This window comes from Branchiostoma lanceolatum, chromosome 14 (genome assembly GCF_035083965.1).
Source record: "Branchiostoma lanceolatum isolate klBraLanc5 chromosome 14, klBraLanc5.hap2, whole genome shotgun sequence".
NCBI classification, from domain to species: domain Eukaryota; kingdom Metazoa; phylum Chordata; class Leptocardii; order Amphioxiformes; family Branchiostomatidae; genus Branchiostoma; species Branchiostoma lanceolatum.
The window spans coordinates 9,187,294-9,212,444 of NC_089735.1; the positions used below are offsets into that span (position 1 = coordinate 9,187,294).

The 25,151-nt window shown below is 41.2% G+C and overlaps 3 protein-coding genes across 4 annotated transcripts; 2 read left to right on the forward strand and 1 right to left on the reverse strand.

Annotated features, from left to right (window-relative positions):
* Positions 1 to 413: 413 nt before the first annotated feature.
* Positions 414 to 3,469, reverse strand: LOC136448151 (UPF0561 protein C2orf68 homolog). Its single transcript, XM_066447319.1, has 4 exons — positions 3,332 to 3,469; positions 2,463 to 2,593; positions 1,730 to 1,836; positions 414 to 1,289 (listed from the first exon to the last, which is right to left on the reverse strand). Exons 1-4 carry the CDS (start codon positions 3,457 to 3,459, stop codon positions 1,155 to 1,157), a joined length of 501 nt encoding a protein of 166 aa, XP_066303416.1. The 5' UTR covers positions 3,460 to 3,469; the 3' UTR covers positions 414 to 1,154.
* A 71-nt stretch (positions 3,470 to 3,540) lies between these two features.
* LOC136448150 (kelch-like protein 25) lies at positions 3,541 to 7,139 on the forward strand. The gene is made up of 2 exons (XM_066447318.1): positions 3,541 to 3,798; positions 4,412 to 7,139. Exon 2 carries the CDS (start codon positions 4,452 to 4,454, stop codon positions 6,492 to 6,494), a length of 2,043 nt encoding a protein of 680 aa, XP_066303415.1. The 5' UTR covers positions 3,541 to 3,798; positions 4,412 to 4,451; the 3' UTR covers positions 6,495 to 7,139.
* Positions 7,140 to 8,172: 1,033 nt separating this feature from the next.
* LOC136448401 (uncharacterized) lies at positions 8,173 to 24,369 on the forward strand. Of its 2 annotated transcripts, none has more exons than XM_066447854.1 (29): positions 8,173 to 8,299; positions 9,417 to 9,503; positions 9,859 to 9,921; positions 10,210 to 10,305; positions 10,807 to 10,908; positions 11,305 to 11,379; positions 11,639 to 11,814; positions 12,202 to 12,301; positions 12,453 to 12,543; positions 12,951 to 13,026; positions 13,486 to 13,567; positions 14,050 to 14,118; positions 14,470 to 14,568; positions 14,711 to 14,780; positions 15,109 to 15,296; positions 16,115 to 16,239; positions 16,538 to 16,626; positions 16,828 to 16,875; positions 17,303 to 17,551; positions 18,008 to 18,052; positions 18,731 to 18,985; positions 19,279 to 19,535; positions 19,921 to 20,032; positions 20,382 to 20,572; positions 21,096 to 21,195; positions 21,687 to 21,935; positions 22,296 to 22,496; positions 22,623 to 22,769; positions 23,098 to 24,369. In XM_066447854.1, the coding sequence occupies exons 2-29, from the start codon at positions 9,432 to 9,434 to the stop codon at positions 23,178 to 23,180; spliced, it is 3,510 nt and encodes a 1,169-aa protein (XP_066303951.1). In that variant the 5' UTR covers positions 8,173 to 8,299; positions 9,417 to 9,431; the 3' UTR covers positions 23,181 to 24,369. The 2 variants fall into 2 exon arrangements, with proteins under 2 accessions (XP_066303951.1, XP_066303952.1); XM_066447855.1 differs by lacking the exon at positions 8,173 to 8,299 and adding an exon at positions 8,591 to 8,819.
* The last annotated feature ends 782 nt before the right edge of the window (positions 24,370 to 25,151 follow it).

The window sequence follows — 25,151 nt, forward strand, 5'->3', positions numbered from 1 at the left end:
ACATTTTACTGTATCATAACTCTCGAGACATTCAACTATTTCTGGATTTAAAACACCTGAGACTGGTTTAACCTGAATTTACAAACCTTTCATAGAGCAAAATTCTCATTCTTATATATATATCTTATAGTATCAAAAACTATATACATTTGTTACAGTAGTAGAAATCACATTTCAGAAAAAAATGTTTTGGCACACTTGTGAAATGGAAGACTTACAAGCACTATTTGAAATCAACTATCATTAGTGACTCATTATTAAGTTACTAGTATCAATATAACTGTAGATATGCATAGGCTTGTGCTTTCCTGAAATAATAGCACAGCCTACTAGTTTACTACCACACATTTGGTATGCATGACGAAGGCAAACTATGAAAATTTGGCGCATGGCAAACCCTTATTAATTAGATGGTTAAGCCTGATGGAAAGTTCCGACTCCACAAGTGCCAATACTGACATTTATAATTTCTATGTGTGCATCCTTATAAAAATTTGAAGCTGTTACAAGCCGTGCCGTGGCCAACGTACACACGTTTTGATGACCCAATGTCCCATGTACACACATTTTGGCGACTCAGGTCAAATGATGTACACATTTTGATGACTCACGGTTCCATGTACATGTATTTTGGTGACCCATGTGCCCATGATCTACACACATTTTGATGACTCAAGGGACCATGTACACACTATTTGATGACCCTGTGTCCCATACACACACATTGCGATGAGCCAATGGCCCATGTGCACACAGTTTGGTGACCCTAGGGCACATGTGCACACATTTTGGTGACCATTTTGGCCCATATGCACACATTTTGATGACCTATGGGCCCATGTACACAACTTTTGGTGACCTGCAGGTAGGTATACACACTGTATGATGACCAACTGGCCCACGTGCACACAGTTTGGTGACCCTATGGCATATGTGTACACATTTTGGTGATCAAATTGGCCCATATGCACACATTTTGCTAACCTATTGGCCCATGTGCACAACTTTTGGTGACCCGCTGGCATGTATACACACTGTATGATGACCAACTGGCCCAAGTGCACACAGTTTGGTGACCTAATGGCCCTTTTGCACTCCTCTCAGTGGCCAACGTATGACCTGAGCAACCTACCTTTCAAATATTCACTCAGATGTTATTTCTTATCTGCTAACAGATGCTTGGACTTCTTCATCTCATCTACTATATGAATATAGAGGGCATTTCTCAATTCATCTGATAGTCCCAACTGTGTTCCAAACCTTTCTGCTACTAATCTGGGGTCATCGTCCTGAAAAATCAAACAGACAAAAGAGACAACTTAATAGTATACTATACCTTAATTACATCTTACGGTAGGTAATATCTTTTCCACAAGACAAACTTACGACACTTGCATGTACAATTTACAGTGACTTCATTATCAACAAATCCAAAACTTTGGGTTAAACTAATATTCACTGTACAAATATACAAATCTTCTTGGTTGGTTTGTCTTTAGCTATGGGTGACATACATCATGTTAAATTCTATGCCCCTTTCAATGAAAGTAAATACCTAGAGTAGAGACAATCGACTCATAACGGAACCAAGCGTAATTACGTAACCCTGCACCAAGAGACCCCGTCTAGCGATATATTAGACGTTAAGCAAGGACAACAACAACAACAACAACAACAATAAGGAATAGAACTTCTTATAAACAACAGTCATGCAGTTGCCTATACATACCTCATAGATAATAATGTCTGTTACATCTCCATTCTTAGCTTCATACTCCAGCCGAAACAGTGGTTTCCTCCTGGGCAAGTCATCTGATGATTTACCTTTCTGTGTACCTGTGGTGGAGAAAGAGATGTTGGCATTACAGTACTGAGAAAGGTTGTCAATTAGCATATAAAAAGCATTGACATAACAATATAAAAATCATGTTTTGTTCTTTATAGAAGTACTTTTTAGAAACTTGATTAGCAAACTTCGTAGACTGAGAAGTAGGAACAAATTTTTCAACATGTGTTTAAAATCAAAACAAAAGGCTGGATAGAATTTCTATTTCTTACGACATTTATATGAGTAAGGAGGGGGCTAGAACTGTGATTAGAGCTATGTCAGTCGATTCTTGTGTCCCCCATGCTTTGAAATCTACGAAGACATTGTCAGAAAGTTTGATGAGGAATCCCTTAAGTCTGTATTTCAAATGGAAAGGGCCTAACTTTGAAGCACACACCTCAGGTCGCAGCTCATTTGTCCATGGTTTTTCCTTCTCTATCACCAAACATAACTGATTTTCAAAACAACCTCGCCTCCAAAGTAATGATCACAATTAGTTGAGTATTGGTGGACATTTATCAAAGGCTTCATACTCCATAAGGTGTACCCCGAAATTTGAATTGTGCATCTTGTATTTTGGTGAGTCCGAGAACTTATTGAACAACCCTCGTAGACTAGACTTGCAGGCCTTTACCTGTGCGTGTGTCCCGTTTGACACGTGGCTTGTACACCATCTGATCAGGCTTCTTGGGCCGCACTGAGGGCTGGGTGTGACGAGGCTTTCTCTGACCCTGCTTGGCCTTCTGCTCTTTGTCATAGTTATCCCTTGAAATGGATGGAGAAAATAATATTTGAAAATGAATACTGCAAATGCAGAAATGTTTGCGGTGGTTTTATGTCATTTTTTTGCAATTTTCGTGGTGAACTTTCTGTGCGAACTTAAAACCACCGCGAAATGTTTTGCCCACATATCACTGTAGCACTACTATTGTTTCAAATTTGAACTTAAATCCAACGCAAACATGCCATTTTCTCCCTGCCGCGAAAGAAAAACGCACTTACGGTACAGTATTTTATGAAAGAAAACATGCAGTAAAAGGTAATTTGAGAAAAGTACCCTGGTAACCATCCCAAAGGCGCCCTAGTCCTGGTAAGCGTTAGCCCTCTTTATGATAGTCGATCTGTCTAACACTAACAGCTAGGTAACTCCACCTCGTATCAAAATTTGAATTCCAAGGCGTACGCTATTTGACCTGGGCGGGGGCGTAACACCCCTAGTGCCGAGGAGGTCCCGGGAAGCACACGATCATAATTTGGATGGAATGGTATCACGCTATATTTTGAAATGTGATGCATGCTCTTTATTATGTATCCACTTATCTACTATATACTGTGCCTGCCAACCTGTTTGTATAATCGCAAAGTCGCCAATAAAGTTGTACAAAATTATCACAATACTAGGAACGCGAACGCCCCCCTCCCCACCCCTAAAGGATTTCAGCAATATGCGAATATCACGCTTCGCTCAGTTTACATACCAAGCTAGAATACTTGCCAACTTACCTTGATTTCTGGTTCCGCCGTATGTGGTGCACAAACCCATGAGACATGTCCAGTTTGGCGGTTTTCTCTCCGGACGAGTCGACAGGATTTCCACCTGACGCCATGTTGTCACCTCTGACACAGGTCATAGGTGAATTCCAACCTGATTACTCCAAGCAGATGTTGGGACGGAATATAGTAATGATTTTTTGAGCTAACGTTACTCCTTGATTCAGATACTGAAATTTCCGATTTTTAGTGGAACGAAAGATCTTACACTTTAAACACAAGTCGATTTATGATTTCCAATCTTCATCATCGTAAACTGAGTTTGTACCCAAAGTTGGAATGGAACAGTCCAGTTTGAAAACGTGGCGGTGCACCATCGCGTTGTTGCAAGAGAGTCGGGAGAAGACGGTGGTTCCTGACGCGCCCGAACACCAGGTGACTCCAGGAGACGTCATCAGAACGGGCATAAGATACATCAGGTACCACACAGGAATTGTTGAGTCCGCGTAACTTCGAGAGTATGACTATATTGAGTATAATGTCGATTTAGTAGCGTTTGGGGGAGGGGGGCCGGGGCATTGTGAACACGTGTGGCCCGTGCATAATTTGATTATGATAATAGTCAGGTACGGGTCTCTTCTTCTTTTATTCGGCTTAGACGGGTCTCTTCTTCTCTTTTACGGCACCATAAAAATGGGATTACTACTAGCAGTTCCACTACGGCTATTTACATACAAACTTGCAAGTGACCAGTACAAATAAACGAAGGGAAAAACTAGTAAAGCTTTTATATTATAAGGATAAGAGGCTAAGAAACATAGGCAACTGATTTTGTTTAAGACAGAGGTATACTACTAGTACTGGTACATGCATACTCTCAAGATCAAGGCAGCTTATCTTCCTGATCTATATCATCATCATCATATATAATATTAATAATGTAACACGGCTACTAACGCCCCATAGACCTGAATGAGAACACAGCCTTGGAGTTGGACCAGAAACTGATTCAGAAAATACAATGTATTAGTATTACAGCTAGTAAACATTGCAGTTTCACATGTACCCTGACTTTCCCTCTTTTTGTTACAGTTGACTTTCTGGCTGACAGGTAGCTTGTGACAGCTAACTGATGGCTTCTGATGATAGTGACTGTGAAGAGAACTATGGCTCGGCAGAATTTGACTCTGAAGACGACTGCAGATCTAGTTACAATTATTGCCACAATGATGGCTCCCGTTGCTTCAGCAGCATCCGCCAGTGTTCTCAAATATTTAACGGCCTTGTCAGCCAGCGTGAGAACAATGAGTTCCTTGATGTTGTGGTGGAAGTAGAAGGCAGGCAGTTCCCTTGTCACCGAGCCGTGTTGGCCACAACACCGTACTTCAAAGCCATGTTCTCCTCCAAGCTTGCAGAAAGTACATCAAAGGTTATAACACTGCACAAGATTAGCGCTAAGATCTTCTCAAAGATTCTGGACTTTGTCTATACTGAAAAGATACGCATCGGTAAGGATGATGTTCAGGATATTCTGCAGGCAGCACACATGCTTCAGTTTGAAGAGATTATGAACTTCTGTTCAGAATTCATTCGAAAAAACCTTTGCCCATCAAATTGTATTGGTGTCATGTGCCTTTCTGACATGTATCATGATGAGTATGACTTTCGTCAGCTAAAAACTAAAGCTGAAGACATGGCAGTATCTCACTTTTTAGAAGCCAGACAAAGTGAGGAGTTTCTGGGCCTCTCAACGCAGCAGCTCTTGGATCTACTCAAACATAAGAAGCTACAAATTACAAATGAAGATGACATTGTGCTTTCTGTGTTGCGATGGCTGGACCATGATCCCGATGGCCGAAAAGCAGCCGTGTCAACAATTTTGCCAGCAATTCGTTTGTTGTATGTGAGGGTCAGCGTACTAAGCAAGCTTTTGTCTCATCCTGTGGTACAACAGTCTGCTGAATGTCTGGCTAAAATTGAGGAAGCGAAGGAGGAACACCTTACTGGTGCACAAAAAGTCAACGCAAGCAAACTAGACCAAGCTGACAGTAAACCTAGGCACAGAACATCAGATGACCTGGTGATCATTGCCGGCGGTTGGAAAGCAAAACAACGTCACAGCAGCACTCCTGCACCACCAATGCCCATGCAAAGCATATTTTGCCTAGATCATGATAGCGATCAATGTTACCACATCTCAGACCTACCAACACCTGTTTGTGGGTACATGAGTGTCACTACTAGTGAAGAACGATGCCTGTATGTAACAGGGGGGCGTACCGCTCCTCTGGTCGGCCAGGGTCCTCACAGTGCACCATCCAGACAAGCCTTTCGGTATGACTTTCTAACAGACAGTTGGACGAGGTTACCCGACATGCCTCGTGGAAGGGCTGGGCACCAGTCCGCTGTCGTCAATGGGAAACTCTTTCTGGTTGGAGGTGATACTGAGGCGACGTCTGACGAGGCAGAGTCTGTGTTGAGTATGGACTGCTTCGATCTTGCAGAAGGGCCCTGGATAAAGTCACCCACAGTGCCTGTGTTAGACTCAGCATTGGATTTGGTAACATCCTGCAAGGGGAAGATACTACTTTTTGAGGCACTATACTACACGCCATTTCTCTCACTGAAGCACCCTGGGTTTCGTGGACAGATGTATACTGAGCAGAGAAAGCTGCACATCCATGCCTTTGATGTAGAAACGGAACGTTGGACGCACTCGGATCTCCTCATACAGCACTTTGGAGAGGTCTTCATCTTGGATGTTACGGGACGTGATGACAAGCTATATATCTGCAGTGATAGAGGATGTGATGTCTGTACAGGTAAAGGACGTTGTTTCAACCTCTACGCCTATGATTGCAAAGAAGAAACCCTGTCCGAGGTGGAAAACGAAAAGGATGTCACAGGGAGCTTCCTACATATGGATTGCTACCGCAGATATGATGATGTTCAGATGGATGTCAAGGATGTAGTATTGAGTGATGGATACAGCTGTGGGATGGTGCGAGGGAGGTCTAAGTTAGCCCTTCCATCTGGCTTGTTTGGCCACAGTTTCCTTGGAACCAAAAAGAATAGTGTTGGATGGTACTGTCGAAAGATGGAGAAGAATGACGATCAGGCCGAATGGTTCTGTTGGGACAGGAGACCACTCAGGCCGAATAGCTGTGTGTGCTAAGGAAGGATGCCCCTCAGCTACAAGACTGGGTACATGGGATGTAACCAGACACTCATGGCGCTTTCCTTTTTGTAGCACTCAGCTATTGTGTACGTAGTGCTGTGTTGTGCACCATGAAATTTGGTGAGAATCTATGTACAGTACTAACAATCTATTTTGTACTTTGTAATACGTTTTTACCCTAAAACCATTGAAAACCTATAGGCGCAGATCGATAGTTGCAAAATGTAGAAACATGCCCAATGGCAATGACTCAATTTTCCCTTTTTTTAGCTAGCAGTCATGTATGAAATTCTAGGTAAACAACATTCAAAACACAAACTGAAATACTAGGTAGTAAGATGCTTTTGAAGGTTGAGTTAAGACTAACATAGTACTAGTAGTCAGGATTCTCTTGGTTCTGTTACTGTAGTATTTTTAAATGTGAAGGACTGGAGGTTCCTTTGTCCACTTTTCTTCCTCTTAAATATCTTATTGTAATTATCTACAACCAGAAACATAATCTTGCACGGTGAATCTTGAGCGTTCTTGAGTTGTCTAGTTTTAAGTTAAACCCCTGTTACATTACCTTTGTTGACTTTTACCTCTTGAGAAACTAATTGATCAAGTAGTGAGATAAGTTAAATAAAGGATGTTTTTTTTAAATTCAGAAGGACTGTTCTGTTGTTCTTTGTATAGTTATTACATGATGGTATATATTTGTAGTTGCAGTCTACTATTTGTAATGGCAGCTATGATATAAGTATTGTAGGTTTCCCTTTGACAAAGTCTATTTAGGTCACAGCAGGTGACATCAAGTAACATAATTCCACCAGGGTACTAGTACTTAATTCCGTCACCCTGAAAAGATGCGTCCAAACAAATCTCCAAGTCTATCCAAGCTATGGAGTTGACCCCAAATAACCCCGCAAACGGCACAGGGGGGTCCCTTGCTGAGGCGGGCCGGTCTCCAGCCTAGCTCGGAAAGTCTAACCGGGGGAGACAACACTATACTACCGGATAAGGCAGGGCGTTCCACTCAGGAATCGTATATGGGAAGAACAAAAAAATCTGTATGTGTCTGTACGAGCGTAGATTGTCTGGCGTTTAAGTTGGTGGCTTCCTCGGGTGTGCCCCTGAGAAGGTTTGGGTAAATTGTCGGCCTGTATGCTAATACAATGTATGTCTATACACTAGCTTGTAGAAAAAGGTGATGTTATCTGATCTCTAGACACTCCTGCAACCTTTCTGACACATTTCTGCCAACTGTGACCTAACTTCCTGTTAGTCTTCCCGACGTTCCTTGTACGCAAATGCAAATTGAAATATGGACACAGCCCACCGCCACAAACACTAAGGGCCCACAAACCCTCCGTTTCACGTACGTAGGTACATGTAACTTCACCGCCTTGTATATCGCTAAACGTACATGGGCAGCAATTTAAGCCAGGCAACCGGCGTCCAGTCGTAAATGCAGACTATATATGTATAGATTTGTTTTGATTATGAACTGAATCATTCCCAACTTGATATCTTCACGGGTTTTCTTAGAAAAGGACCATACGGTTGGAAAACACAGTGCCTATCTGTGACACCGAACTCGGCGCAAATCGCTGACTTTCACATTCCGATAAGATTATATTTGGCGCGCCTCCAACTGGGACGCTTGCCATCTAATCTTGTGGAAGCCACAGTAGAATCATTCATCTTGGAAAAGCTAATCTTGAAAGGAGATTACTGGCCGGCTGACGAAGTGGTTTTCTTTTGGCAAACAACAGTCGGGCATCCATGCTTAGTGCAGTCGTGACGTGATCCCTCGTCTCAAGGTAAGCAATTTCTTTCTTTTATTTATTTAACTCGCGGTACTGTTTAAACATCGTCCTGAACTACAGTTGTGTCTATAGGATAACTCTAGATGCTAGATGAAACTTTGGGTATGGGCCTATAGTAGGCTAAGCTCTAAAGCTATGACTCATCGGGGCCTAAGAAAGCCTGTGCCTTCTGGCACACATCAACGTCAAAGCCAACCTATTGTGCACAGTCGACTGGACGGCTGATCAACACATCAGTTTAGCGAATAAATATCATGTCGAAGTGACGAAGCACAGCTGTGAAGGAAAAGATAACGCCGAACTCCCACAAACTGTTTTGGACCGAGTCCAACATCGTGCCTGGCTTTGGTCACATTATGTGAAGGACATTTGGTCAGGCTGTCAATCAAAATTATCTGCTTAATTGTTAACACGTACATTTTTCATGGATTACACCATCGACAGGTTCTAGGAAATCTTGTAAGATTAGTAGGTGTTCCAGTGAATACCAGACTGGCAACGGACGGGGAGGAAGGTAAAACCTGATTTTGAATGTGTATATGATTCCCCCAGTTAGTCTCATAATTCAATACAGAATGCTTCAATGGTTGGGATTGGTGAAAATCAAATATTTGTTGTTATTTTTCTCAAATAGTGGTTCCCCCCACTTGACTTTGTTTCATTTCTGGATGTTCGCAATGAAATATTTACGTTACGTTGTCAGGAAACAACGGTATATATATATTACCCTTAACGTAAACATGCTGTGATAAGCTTTTGACATCATCCAGCTTGGCTGTTCTTGCATAAATGAAACGTACAGTGCGACGGTGACACAAGTTGTGGTGTCATGTGGATGCTAGAAGCTTTTTTGGCACACACACACACACACACACACACACACACACACACACACACACACACACACACACACACACACACACACACACACGCACAAACAAACAAACAAACAAATAATCCATACGGCTTCACCAGTGGGTATTTCATGCAAACATTTCCTTGGGGCAATGCAAATGCTGAACTGCGTTTTCAAAGAATCTAGAGTATCATAGATGCCTGACGACTTGACCCGAATGTCATCATGATGGTTTCATTATTTTGTATGTTTAAGAGTGGTTTTAGCACCATGGCGAAACTGTGGCTCAACGTTCTTCTGATTGCGCCGCTTTTCTTCGCGCTTCGTGCAAGAAAAATAAAGGTAAGATTTGTTTGATTGTCATATGATGGTTTCCATCTAAGTACGGTATTCCCGAATACTAATGCGAACACAATGCCGATAGAGAGTTTTTTTTTCCCCAATTCTTCTAAAAGTGACTTTTGTTTTTTTGCGTATGTTAGTTTCGTACAATAGGTAAAGCGACAGCACGTCCCTAACTGAAGCTAGATACTCATTTTTATCTAAATTGTGTGAGGAAGTAGGTCTACAATACTACTAATATGCTACTTACAAATAAAAGACTATGCTACACCATTGATATTGGGGATTTTAGGGATTTGAACTAAGAACCGTTAGATTCTAAGTAAACAACATTAACAATAAAACCACATTGCAGGAAGAGATCAGCAGAATGCCCGATAATGTTGACGCCGACGAAGCTGCGAATAAGATGGCAAAGGTAAAGACATTTCAAATGATAAAGATTTATTCCTATCATTACGTTAAGAGTTAAACCATAAATGCATGAATGGATTTTAAGAAGATGATGAATACACAAATATACATTATCAGACTAAGTATGACCCAGTATTCTTTATGATAGAAATAAACGAAATATGACATGTATCATGATCATGCTTGTTTGCAATATCTAGAAATCATTGGAAATGTCTAGATATCCATATCTTCATTGAAGCCAGTCGTTTACCGAGCTCTCAACCGTTCAACGGTTTAGTACGTTTTTAAGGTGCAGGAATTGACGTCGTCGGAGCAACGTCGAGACATTCCTTTTTGGAACGACTCCCGTCTATGCAACTATCACGAATGCTTCAAGACCTTAAAGGTAAATTAATCATACAGCCAGAAGTAAATTGTCCAATCAGGAGCCCGTATCTATTGTTTAATATGAAGCCGTAATACGATTGGCCAGCCAACAGTCGTAATTTATGGAATTTTATGCTACGCTACGCTACGCTCGGTGATTTACCCGGTGGTTTTTGGATCCAAACGGTATTATGTCGCCATATACACCTTTATTAATCACAGTTACCACTATCACTGAATTCTGTTGATTCTAGTCTGTCTACCTTGCCAAATGAAGTGACATGATATCAATGACAAATCAACGTTTTGTTATCAAGGACGCTAGATTTTAGCTTAGAAAATGAACGGTGGTTATTTGATAAGGCCAGACGATCTTTAAATGTCCGAGAACGCCTGAGCTATAATTTACTGAAATGTAGATAGGGACACCAACATGGCGGCGGACACAGCGATGACGTCACATTGAAATTATCCTTATAGCACGACCACGTTCCTTTACACACGTGATCTTTCTCCACAGACGTGGCCAGAAGTCCCCTACTATCTGCTGAAAGACGGGAATTTCGTCATCGACTGGCCGACACGTTACATCAGAATGCTCTTCATCTACAACAAAAATGCGGTAAGTTCAAGCGAGATTTTGAGTGAAGATACCATTAGACATAGTTCCGTTCTCCTCGGCGGGATGTCCCTCGAGGGCTTTGCCGAGTACTGTGTAGATGTAGATGTATAAAATAGGTGCTGAAATACCCACACCTAACAAAAAAAGAGCAATATTAGAATGAAAACTCACTTCCATTATAAAGGAATCTATCGGCCGCATCTATCATTGTTCATCAGGACTTGACCACTTTTCCTCACGCGCAATGGTCTTTGGGATGCGTGCGAGTGACGTCAGGAATGGGTCAAAGGTGGTGTTCAGGAAGTCGATACCTGCAACCGTCCAGGATTAACAAGAAAATCAGAATGTACGTGTTGTATTTAGTAACCAATATTTCTTATCTTTGATACCTTGCAGTTTGACAAAGTGTTCCAAGGTGACCGAGAGGCAGTTGAGAACCATGCAATGGAAGCAGTTGCAATTCTTGATAAGGTAAAAATGTCAACTTTACTTATCTTTATTTCTATAGTATAGTACAAGCAACATAAACCTTTGTCGTATGTTAATGTTCTGATAACAAGATCACGAGCATTAGTTTTTATTTCATAGCTTGCCTTCATGCCTTTTGATTATGTGAGGAATATACATGTACCAAAATCATTAAAACTCATTTCAAGTCTGTGGTATAGATATGTACCCACATTTCAAGAGGATTTGTTCGCAATTAGGAGTTCGTTCTCACCATTTACAGGCATACAGGACAATCAACTTTCGCGTGCTCCTAAGTGGGGTTCAGATTCTGGAGAACTATTGGCCTGGAGAAGAAGAGAGCCCTCATTATTATGACTATCTCAAGCCAAAGGTCAGGGAGTACATCTGGAATGACCTGCGACCAGTGCAGAAATTTGATACAGCAACATTTATCACGTACGTAACACTATATCTTGTAACGGATGATATGCACTTTAGGTCCATAAGCTAGGTCACAGTTCCAAGTGCGCATGTGCAGGGGTCAACGGTTAAGGTCCCTGGTCATTCTTCTATATTCATGCCAGAAGCTTTAAAATTTGACCCTAGACCACACTATATCAAACGGCACATGCGCACTTGGAACTTTGAATTGACTTGTCAATCGTGGCATCACTTTTTTTGGCCTGGATGCAATAGAGATTAGGTAATATATACATTCTCTAGAGCAAAGATAAAGATAGACAGAAAACGTACTCAATTGGTTGATTTACAAACCAGCTACATTGCCAACATAGCCAAATTATATGTATCATAACAATTAGTAAGATTGAGAATTTTTTTCAGTGGTCCACCCTATTTTCATGGAACCTCTGCCACTGGTGCAGGAATGGGAGACCTCTGCCAGATGGAGAGTGTGGACAACTTCCCCTTCATAATTAGCGGGGTGAGCTCAATTGCACTATCTATCATACCATTATATATATACAGTGTACTAACAACCTTACATTAGAAAATAACAAGATGAAATAATATGCAATATCATTTATCCAATTGAAACTGGAAAAGTCATGTCATGTTACATCGTCTTTGTATAGTCAACTGCCATCACAACTGGTAGACCCGCCGACTACATCGATGTCCTTACTCATGAGATGGGGCATCAGTTTTTCGTGGGACATCCTTTCGGTGAGTTCGCGAATTTGGACTATTGAAGAAGTATGTGTCACCTCTATCTGTATCTGTATGGCCAAAACAACTACCATTCGGTGTAACACACCAGCTATGAACAGGTAAGGGGCGCGGAATGAATACATCGAATCATTAAATGATGTTTATTCTTTTAAAAGATCAATTGAATTAAACTCAGATGTCTTAATGGGGTTACAAGAACACAGGACATGTCTGATAATGAATGTCCTAGCGGCTTTTGATGGTACTGCAGCAGCACTTGGTGTTTGTATGACGGGTCCCGCACATGCTATGGTCACGATTTTTGAGTGACAGGTAGCTTTCATTTGATTTACAGCCAGTGATCTCAATAACTATAAGTTCATATCTGAAAATTGTCTGTTTATTCCTCTTGCATCCACAAGATCCCCTCGACGATGGGGACTCGCCGTGTCCTACAAGGAAGCTGTTTGGATCTGCTTGTACAATGGGTGGAAATGAGTAAGTACAAGCTGACACTTACAATGTTCATCAAAAGAGTCAATTGATGACACCATGCCGGTATGTTAAAATATTGCAAACGTTGAACCAATTCTATACTGAATGAATGAAAATACTGTTTGTACAAAATCAAGTGTTCTATTTCATCGATGTTTCGGTGACAACTTGCCAGTTACCATGAGGAAGGTGACAGAGATGGTCACCGAAACGTCGGTGTAATAAAACACTTTCATTGTGTACATAGAGTCTTTTTATTCAGTAACTTACCAACCTGATGAAACTATTCACGAATGCCATTTCTATACTCTTTTTAGAACCCAGTCTTTCAAAAATAACCTTTATTAAATATTCTACGACATAGATTACGATGACAACTAACATCAAATGACAATGTAATCCCAGTGGTCCTTAACATTTGCCGATTTATTAATTTAGTATTTCGTGTTTGTTCTATTCTAGATACCCAAAGTCGTTTGGTCAGGCGTTCTTTGACAGCATAAGGAAACACAACTTCACGTGCTTGGAGAAGAAACCACCACAGGTACCGGCTATATTATGCAATCAATATAGCAATCGTTATATTGCCTTTTATCTTAAGTCATAATGAAGAGACATGATAGAGAATTATTTCTTTTTATACTTTGAGTTGTAGGTTTGCTACAGGCGGCTCGCATTAAAGTTAACCTGCGTTGGTAGTTAACATAGTACAGAGATAAAAGTTTGTACTAACACAACATCAGCCATCACTCAACAAAGACGGCGGGCGGTACAGACTTCCTGACTTTTTAACCATTGCCACGTGACCTATGTAGTTGCTAATTTGAATTCGGAAAAAGGCCTGCAGTAGGTGGGTCTAGAATTTGATTGTGGTGGAAGAACGCTTTAGCTCTGTTCCTATACAATGTATTGCAATGTGATCTGTTTAAAGGAAACCTTCCGAAGAGTGATCGAGGATGTAACGTTTTTAACAACGATTTTTTTTTTGTCATGAACTGTACAGTAACATTGCGTTTTGTTCCCTAGGAAGAAGTGTACAAATGTGGAAACGGGTTTGTTGACCACGGTGAGGAATGTGACTGTGGTTCGGACCAGGTAACAGCAGAGTTTTACTTCTACATCTTACAGTACTGCTGACAATCGTCCTCATTTGGAAAGAATATATCACGTTAAGTAAAGCTTTGTTTCTTGTGATACCTTTAGGTCACGACATAGTTATCGTTTTGGATGTAACATGATTTTATTGAAGTCCTCCTTTTACTTTGCTTTGCCTAATATCCTACGCATGATTGTACGTGTAATGAATGCATCTATTACAGGTCCATGTTACAAAATTACGAACGGATATCACAAGGTGCAAAGGTCCATATCCATCTTTAGGTGGATCTGTATCCTTTTTTATGGATACGGCCACTATTTTTTAAATGAACACAAACTATCCCATAGAGCTGCCTGATGAGTGACCCATGTTGTGACGGTCAGACATGTAAACTGAAAGATGGTGCCCTATGCACGGAGGGTCAAAGCTGCTGCAAGAACTGCAAGGTACGAATGAATGATTATCATTTTTAGTTTATTGCATCACCACGACTTTTGTCCTATCTGTACAAACATGTTTCATTCGAACCGTATGAGCTCAGCTAATATGCACAGTACATAACTATCATCAATCTTGTAAATGTGTTAGGTTGATCTGGAAAGTTGCCCCGTCAGTGCCACCAATACAGACAAACGTGTATGGGCTCCGTTTTTTCATGGTAAGTGATTCCGTTTTGTCATGGTGATTTTTCAAACTAGCATAACATAGCCCAAGACAAACTAGTAATAATTTTTTTTTATGGATCATCTTTGTTATATCTTACAGAAAAAATATTTTCAATATTCATACCATTAGATGATATTCATGATGACAAGCCTTACTAATTACTGCGGAGACCACACATTTGTAATCGTTTTATGCTTCAATTGTTTTAAGCAAGCTGTCACGAATACAATAAAGTAATTTGTGGAAGTTAAGAGAACCATAACAGCCCTACAGAATCACAAGATCGTCTATATTAAGAGAATCTTCATATGTTCTGACAGCTTCAACTTTCTATACGGAGATCACCACACCTGCCTCTGGTGTCATAGAGCCGTTTCCCTTCGGGCAGTTGGCACCTGGAGATGTCAAGATACCTGGAAAGATGACACCTCCAAACAGCGTGTTCAGCTGGCTACTACACGCTCCTGTGGGCCAGACGGTCAAGATCCACCTGATGATGCCTCAGATGGTAAGACAAGTTTGAAGTTAAGGCTACTTTTGAACTTAGGAAGAAACAAACTTACAGACAACATGGTAGATAAGATTGATCTAACTCAGCAGAGACTTCTTTCTACTTTTACAAGGAGGATACTGGATCCATGGAAGTGATGATGGAACCATCCCATGCTCAGCATTAATTGTCATACACAGTCCACAATACATATCCCAGACGACTGACTGTGAGCAACTTGCATAAAGCATGTCATGTCGTCTTTAACAGTACAGAAACTGATACAATTTGACAGTGTCGTCTTTGGTACTTTTGACAAGTTCTTGATGTTTCGTGTCCTTTGGTTCACGTGACCTAGGTGATTGGTCACATCTGCAGAGGACCGCAGTAGTCACTTCTGCAGAGGACTGCAGTAGTTACTTCTGCAGAGGACTGCAGTAGTCACCTCTGCAGAGGACCGCAGTAGTCACTTCTGCAGAGGACTGCAGTAGTCACTTCTGCAGAGGACTGCAGTAGTCACTTCTGCAGAGGACGGCAGTAGTCACTTCTGCAGAGTACTGCAGTAGTCACTTCTGCAGAGTACTGCAGTAGTTACCTCTGCAGAGTACTGCAGTAGTCACTTCTGCAGAGTACTGCAGTAGTTACTTCTGCAGAGGACTGCAGTAGTTACTCCTGCAGAGGAATGCAGTTGGACACCAGAAAAAAATCGATGCGCTTTTTGCATTTGAACAAAGTTTCAACGCTCAGTACCGTGAAGATATGGCATTGTGATCTTGGCCACCGTTGTCAAATACTGAGCCAATGATGATAAGTTTTCTACCATTGTCGTTCCACAGAAGTCGGAGTATTTCGAAGTTTGGGTCGCATGTCCCTACGACTGGCTGGAAGTAAGGGACGGAGGGAAGGTGACGTCACCGCTATTGGGCCGCTATTGTACTCCGTTGCAAAATCACGTCATCACGTAAGTGTTTCTTCACAGAAAAATGACTGTACCATTGAAAAATGATTCATTATCGGTTTCACCATATACTCACACACTCATCTAACGTGTCATTTAGCTAGCACAATAATTATGCTGTAAATTTTTAAATAAAAAGTTACACAAATATTGTTATTACAGCTGCAGGCATTCTGTACAATGAGATTTTCTATCACATCACCAGGTAGCATTGCAAAGAGGATATGTAAGGAGGTTCTGAATGGTAAAAAAATCAAAATCGATCTAGGCATTCGCTGACATGTTTTCGTTTTTACTTCAGGTCCTCCAAGAATAAGATGCTACTACGGTTGCGAAGTGATTCGTCATTTGATAGCCACTTTGTCGTGAAATACGAATTCCATTCGCAAGGTATGTTTTTTTAAGGAGCCCATAATGATTGACAGCACGTAGTTGATAGCAATTGATTACACATAATACAAAATTAGCCATGTTCAGAATATCTACCACACATGTTATTTCATAGTCAGTTCGAAGGGTCCATATCGTATTTTGTAACACTCCACAGTCTGTACAATTACAAAGTATGAAGCATGTATTCAATCTTTGCAGTTCTGGAGAATGACGAGGATACGGAGTCACAAGACGGAGACGTTGAAGGTGTAAAAATACTTTATTCATTGATTTAATCTGATCTATTTTTATTTCATCCAATCACATGGCATTATTAATTATGGAAAACGGATTCAACAAAATTATGGAAAGCTGATCTACGCCAATTACGTTCCAGCAACTCAGTATTATAGCCAACGTCCAAAATTTAATTTTGAGGCAGTGGAACACAGTGGAAGGTTGATGTCAAAACAGACGTGGCATCACAAGAACCTTGCGTTTAATCAAGGTTTCTAGATTTCTTGTTGACCAAACAAAGAAGAATTCGGACAAAATGCAAACAATTTAATCAGATGGCAACTGCACGTTCATTCGTTAGGTGTTACAGCCGGTTAACCAAGCCATCTCTCATACAGAGGTCTCAACTAATAGCAGAATGCTTTCATGTTGTCACTTATTTAAGTCCGTGTTTCAGATGAGATCTGTCAGGAAGGAAACGGTGCTTCATATCGAGGAAAGTGGTTCACAACCGTATCGGGGAGACGGTGTCAGCGTTGGGACAGTCAAACGCCTCACACCCACTCCAGGACGCGTTCGAACTACCCTTCAGCGGGTCTGGAGGAGAACTACTGCCGCAACCCGGATGGCGAAGACGCACTCTGGTGCTACACAACGGACCCCGACGAACGCTGGGACTGGTGCCCTGTCCCGAAATGTGCCAGCGGTACGGTTTTCCTTTTTTAGTCTCCTCGCTGACATTGAAAAATAACAACAACCGGTAAATTCTGATGTCTTCTAGACTTAATCCTTTAACATATTTTGATAAGGGAACCTCCATATGTCTGCAATTAACCTTGTTTACAGCGAGTTTAGATCTGCCAATACAACACATCCACTATGCAATGGCACTGGCGTTATACATGTACCTTAAAACAAACAGATTGCAATGTCATTTTCTGATGAGGACGTGGTATGTTTGCTGGTACCTCTTGCGATATTTCTGAAATTTAGAATATAGACTGTACAGAATCCGATTTTCTATAATATATTTATGATAGCGACTGCCGTTATCTGCACTATGGAATGGTGACCAAGAAATAGATGTTGGCATACGGAAACAATATCATAGTATATAGAATATGGTTAATGGTTTGGCGTTCATATCTTCCGTCTTGGGTAGAGTTGGAGAAGGTTGGGGAAGAAGTGCAAGACATGGATGCTAGAGGTGAGTGAACTTTATTGATGACAATGGCGTCGACACAAGCCAAAAATGTTATTATACGTTTTTTTCTTTTTTGCTGGGGGCATGCCCATGCTTAGTAAACCATCTGTGAGTACTCAACTATGATTTGAATAGTTAATTTCAAAAAGTAGTCATATTGATTCAGTTGTAGAGTTGTAGTGTTCCTTGGTTTTAGCGAAACTAATGCCTCGATCACATTTCCAATGAGGTCGTAGGGGGTGAAGCCCAGGCATGAAGACCTCGACCGGCCTATTAAGGCCGAGTCGGTTATGGCTTCGATCCGGCGTATGTTTTCGCCAGACTCTGCTGATTGGGTTCAAGTCACAGAATAACCAGGTAGCTGCTGAGAGTCACACAAAGCCTCGTCTGTAAGTTGAAAAACAAACAAACAAACATACAAAAACAAAACATAAAAAAATCGGTGCGCCAGTGGGGCATGGGTTTTTATTCATTTATTTATTACGATTTACCACATTAGTGGAAGGATTGACATAACAGGTGACTATCACCTTTTCAAGATGTCATCCCAGACCAGACTGTAAGATTTGGACCACCGCACACCGGGGCATGCCCCTACTCTTTTTCGAAAGGTGTGGTGGGTTCTTTAACATGCGCGGGGTTTTGTTATGTGACGGTAGCATAGTGCTTTTCCTTTTTCAGGGTGTTACACAGACAGAGGGCAGTCATATCGGGGCAAGGTTGCTCTAACCTGGTCGGGTCAGACATGCCAGGAGTGGTCATCACAGACCCCCTGGAGCCACTCGTACACGGCTGAAAAATACCCCGACGCTGACCTGACCAACAACTACTGCAGAAACCCCAACAGTGATGATGACATCCGCCCATGGTGTTACACGACTTCCGCTAAGGAGAGATGGAACTACTGTGCGATACCAAAGTGCCTCAGCATAGCTGGTACTGTTATATATTTAAATATTTTCATCTGATGTAATATTTTATATGATATCATACATGTAATGCTAAATCATGCACGTATCACATGTATAATATGATATGATATATACAATACGTGTTTCATTTAGTAGAAAGTATCAGCTATGTTTCACAGTACAGTTTAATGCACAGAAGTACCATGGGACATCTCATACACATTTGTAAGTAATTTCATTTACTAACTCTATCTATGTATTTTTTGCAACAAGGTTAACATTTAATATCGATAGAATTTCATGCATCTCTCTCAACAGCCAGTGTTCCAGACGTAAAAGCTGCGTCGTGCGCCGAAGCGAAGTCCCTCAACCTTGCCAACCAGGATGGGGAGTACACAATTTACCCTTTTTCAACGTGCAAAGATGTATCCATCCGCGTCTATTGCCACAACATGGCGTCCGGGAACCCGAAAGAGTTCCTGTCCCTACCATCTGGCCCCGATAGTAATTACGCAATGATATTTGCTGAGCGGCTGACGGATACCTATGGAGGTCGATGCGACGGCCCACTTCAGGTGAGTGACAAACAGAAGTGTTACTAATCAACTAGCCTGACAATATAACGCCTAGCTTTAGCAGCTCCTCAACTGGTCAGGCCCCTGGTCTTAGGTTCAAACAATTGGTGACATCAAATTTCTGTTGATTTCTGCAAAATATATGTACTAACTTGGACAAATTATTGTCAAGCTGAGACTGTCTGTCACCATGGTTTTTAGAGGCCGGCAGAGATCTAGAATCCCGATATTCTATTGGACTGATTTTCATAGTGATGATCCGCCACGGTATTAATCCTACATGAAATGAAGTCGAACCTGTCTGGTCGCTCTTTTTAGAATCCTGAGCTGCTAGGTTCCTAGTGGTACTTCTCACAGTCTAAATTAGTCTCTGGATATCCCCAAGGATCCATACTCGACCCGTGCCGGGACCACGACGTTCAGTAAGGTCAGAATCAAGTTTGAAAACTCCAGGATCAAGGTCATTCGGGATGACTACACCTTTGCCAGAACTATTGGTAAGCACACATTTTATAAACCAAAAATATCATATCTTTTTGCTAAGTTGAAATGTAGCTAGTATGGAATTTTACATGTTCAAAACACACTGACGGCGCACGTTTAACAATGAAGTGATATCTCTACTGCTCATCAGCAATCAGAATATCTTCAACATTCCTGCACGAGTTGTTGAAGGTATTTTAATTGCTGATCAATACAGTAGTTTGTTTGTCATACAAAACTGGCAAAGTTGTAACATGCAGTGTTGCTGCTTTGTTAATGCACGAGATTCGTCAGGGGGTGGGTGTGGCGCGTAAGTATGTTTTAATTGAGCCACAACTTTAAAGGCCTTTTCTCTAATAATAGGTTACAACAATGTGTCTTACGCGGAGGCTGGCGACTGTTACTCCTGGAAACAGGGGTGCGCCAAGGGAACGTTTCAGGTGAATCTGACGGGTACTGAACTACAGCTGGCACCTGACGTCCACTGGGTCATGGAGGAGCGACATCCAGAATACATCGCCATCAATGACATGTTCATCTCCGAGGACAGAAAGGTATGACAGTGACTTTTATCTACAATATAGTATAATGTAGGGCCAGAAATTATCCATCCACGAAATGAATGTGAAAGCAGGAAGCAGTCAGGAAAGCGAATCTACGCAGAGAAGTTGGTTTACGATTTCTACATGAATAGCGAAGGTTTTTTTTCGTTAATATTTGCACCAGGTTGGTAAGTCATTGAATAATAGGGCTCTTTTAAACACAACAAGATTTACCTATGCTGCGTTTCGGGAATTAAGAACAGCGCATTCATGTGGGAGGTAGCTCTTAAAAGTTCCCGAAACGTCGGTCATGTGAATGGCTTTAAGGGTGTGTTAAAAAGGAACCCATTCTCAAGTTTTGCTTACATTTTTATTTTACATCATAGCGTTTATTTGTTGCCCAGGTTAGCATTGGGCATTGTAGAATGTTCCTAACAACAAAGTGGTGTGACAATCGGTAAAACACATTTGTCATAATGACAGTATAATTGGAAGAATGGTTGAAATGAGTATTAGTGAACTCTTTGTCCATCAGATTGCCTCAGCACGATGTGGGGGCTGGTGTGGGCACTGCTGGCCTGAAGACAAGAATCTCTTGCTGTCACATCCGCAATGCGAACGTCAGACAGGCAACGGTAGGTTACTACTACGACTAAAACTATATTTGTATGGCGCATGTTGTAATATAGAATTGAATGTGATGAATAATGATTTAAAGCATGATTCGAAAGGCTCCAACTCTTGTGTTAAGTGAATAATTATCAGATTTATCATTCTTTTACTCAAGCAGTATTACCATTAATATCTTTAATTGTATACAAGATAACTTTCCTAGTTTTCGATATCTAGATAGCACAGAAAATTTGCATTTCTAATGGAACTAGACAAACCACGTTATAAGCTTCATATGTGTATACATCTACAACTGCCTGAAGAAGCGATAATAAACTAGTTTAATATTAATTAGTTTTTAGATGTAGTAAGCTATCACGTTTTAATATCACTGTAATTTTACGTCTGTTTAATCACCATGGCCTGTACTTAGTTTGTAAGAGCATAAACGTACGATAATGACATTTCATTTACTCATTATCTCTTTAATGCACCCTGCTACCATCAAAACCAGAGGAAACCTGTCAAGAAGGTAAAGGCGGTTCGTACCGGGGAAAGAAACGCACGACCAAATCTGGCCGGCAGTGTCAGCGTTGGGATAGTCAGAGTCCACACGAGCACAGTAGGACGCCTGAGAGTTACCCTACAGCGGGGCTTGAAAGGAACTACTGCCGTAACCCTGACGACTCTGATGCCGTCTGGTGCTACACGGCAGACCCCGAGAAACGCTGGGAGTACTGCGATGTGCCAAAATGTGAAGCCGGTAAGCAGTCCAGTCTATAGGTTGTGCCAAAAGAAAGATCAAATTGCGATACATTAATCTTTACATAACAGTGGATTTTCTCAAATATTTCCCCGGCCCCTCCGATTAAGTACTTTTTGTTGTCATTTTGTATAATATATATAGCTGGTACTTCGATCCATTACACGCCGTCTCATATAAATGTTGATGATTCTATTTATATTTCTTTCGGATATTCAAAATTCAAATCAACATGTAAAGAAAGAGTGACTAAGTACAGTATCCAGTTCTCAAGGCCTGCTGGTAGGGTGCTTGAGTACATCTTTGCACTTTGGATGGTTTGTTCTTTATTGGTTTCATTGTCAACTTGCTCTTTTTCAGCATCTAGATGTCCGCACCAGGATCCACCTATCAACGGTGCCCTATCTTGTGACGCATGGCTTGATGGCCAGTTCTGTAGCGTGCAGTGTGACGATCGTTATGACTTCTCGACGGAACCAGCGAGTCTGTACGTCTGCGGATCATCTGGGAAGTGGCGAACAGACCCGCCTGGCAGGGAGACCAAATGGCCGGATTGCACGGGTATGCACTTGCTACTTCTTTTAATAAGTAGAAGTCAGCAACAGTATCTGGACGTTTCAGTAGAGTTACAACAAAACAAAATCTTCACTGAATCGCACATTCGTACCCGTATCGTCGTTTCCACAGTGAGACGCATTCCCGGACACTCGAAGGCTGATGAGTTCAAGTATTATGAAGGTGATTGCGAGGATGAGGAGTCGAGGCAGAATGTCCAGCAAAACTTCATCGACCATTTCAGCAACACGGTCTTCGGTAGGTTTGGTGGATGCACGGGTTAGTTATATCCCAAATGGCATCACAGCAAATACATATCTTTCTCGTTCTAATGTTGGAAATGTAACTTAGCATCACGTAAGCAGACGCCATACAACATTTACATAGAATCTGAATTAGGTACGCTTTTGGTAACGGTGCATACAGCTAGCAGTTGCGATATTTATATATTATAGTATACACATAATACACTAGTAACTATCATAGAGTGCAGCAGAAATATAATCAAATCAAGCATAACTTAATTCTCTATAATTTGTTGATGGGTTCTCCTGCAATATCATGTAACTATTTGGATTGAGTATGAAGCAATGTGTTTTTTCCCCAGGAAATGCCAACTGCACTGCAGACAACGTTCGCGTGGCTTGTGGTCAGAAGAATAGCGACGTTGTTGTCGACTTTGTGCCATAAATAGGTGGCTGACGTGTAAGGTGGTCAGTCGTGGGTTTTGTGGCAACAGTGGCGATAGGAAGTTCTTACGTTGACCGCTTCTGTCACATGTAACCTCCACTTAACCTCCGCCGGGTTACATAAATCCGCCACTTTGAAATGCAGTGGGGTTGAGAACATATCTAGTGCAGTACCCCCCAGGTATGCACACATTGGATATAAAGGAGTTCATTAAACTGGGAGACGTTGGGTTGGAAATCTGTTTGGATGTATCTTTTCAGAGTGGCGGATTATGTACCCTAGTGGAATTATATTAGTAGATGTTCCTAATTAGCGTCACGTTTTTGAGAAAGGAAACTGAAGCGCAATATGCTCGATGTAACTACATGAAGGGTACGTAGCTCTGCATGAGTAAATGTGATTCTTATTTTAAACACGTTGTGTCATACATGATATTTTTCAATCCCAGTAACAATATGTCCGCTTCTCTAAAGAGTTCTGAATGGAGGGGCCCGTAGGTGTATTGAAAATGTCATTTTAATAGTACAGTTGTCTCACGCATTTGTTTGTTTAAATCAGTTGGACCGAATGTAATGAAGCCGTGTATGTACAAGAACAATTGTGCTTTTATGCTAAGGCTAATAATTCTGTGTGCATGAAAAATTGATTGCGTGATGCTTAGATACAACAGTACATGTGTGGGTATGACTCAAAATTAGGATATTTCAAATGACGTAAAAATATTGTCATAAAACATTCAATGAAACTTAAAAACAATAACACATCCGTCATCTCAGCTTCATGTAGCGTAGTTGAACTGTTAACAAAACTGTTCTAAATTGTTTTTGGTCATGCACACTGTTCACGCGAGTTTCTGTACACGCATTTTACTCTCCAAGCAGAGGTTGGTGGGAAGTTGGTGGGGATAGCGGACGAAAAACGGGGCATATGATAAAACGGTCACGATCTTCCCCACCAACCTCTGCTTGGAGAGTACACGCATGTAACGGTCAAAGAATGTAACGGCACTAAAATACAGTGCAGCTAAAGCTTTTCCCGAGTGGACTTTAGATTATTGTATGATTAAATTCCGAAAAGAACCACCAGGCGTTGTTTAGATACGATAATAATTGTCAGAATGCTTCTGGATTGTTGGTTCCGTAGTTCAAACAATTAGATGAAAACAAATGATTAAACTCTCACTCTCTCACTCACCTTCGCTGCTTTTCAGTCCTTTAACTGAGGAGGGCCAGTGAGACATAGTTAGAGCCGGTGAGACATAGGTAGAGGCAAAACTGCTAACTAGCACTATATTTAAATATTTCCTAACTTTTCTATTCCTAACTGAAATAAACTTACAAAGAGATGATGTAGATTTTCGTGACTGTCTTTGCCATGTGCGATCTTTCTCATGTCCTGACGTAGCTTAAGATATGCAATGTAAATACCAGGAAAACAATATTTGAGATGACAGATAAACTTTCGTTTGGTAAATTTTCAAATTTTCAAATCTTCGTAATTTCCTTTTCTATTATTAACGTGTGTAAACTTACAACAGAGAGATAATTAAGGGTTAATGACCCGCCCCGAGGTGTATATGGTGTCATAACGCCTGGCCATGTGCTATAACCACCGAATAAAACCACCGAGTGAGCGAAGCGAACGAGGTGGTTTTATGAGGTGGTTATAGCACATGACCATGCGTTATGACAGCATATACACCGAGGAAGAGGCGGGCCATTAACGTTATTATCATATAGCTTATCCAAACTGACGCATATAAGAGTAGACAATTTCTGTTTGACGCATAGATCCCCTATACTATTAAGAATGCATTTCAGAATTCACATTTGTCCTTTTTTAACAGAAGATGATGAAGAATATGTACAGCTGTTGCCTGATTTATTTATTTCAACCACACAGGATAGGAGGGTCGGTTTCAGGTCAGTCAGAAAATGTTATCATTGAAGAATCTCCCTGCTACATGACCTC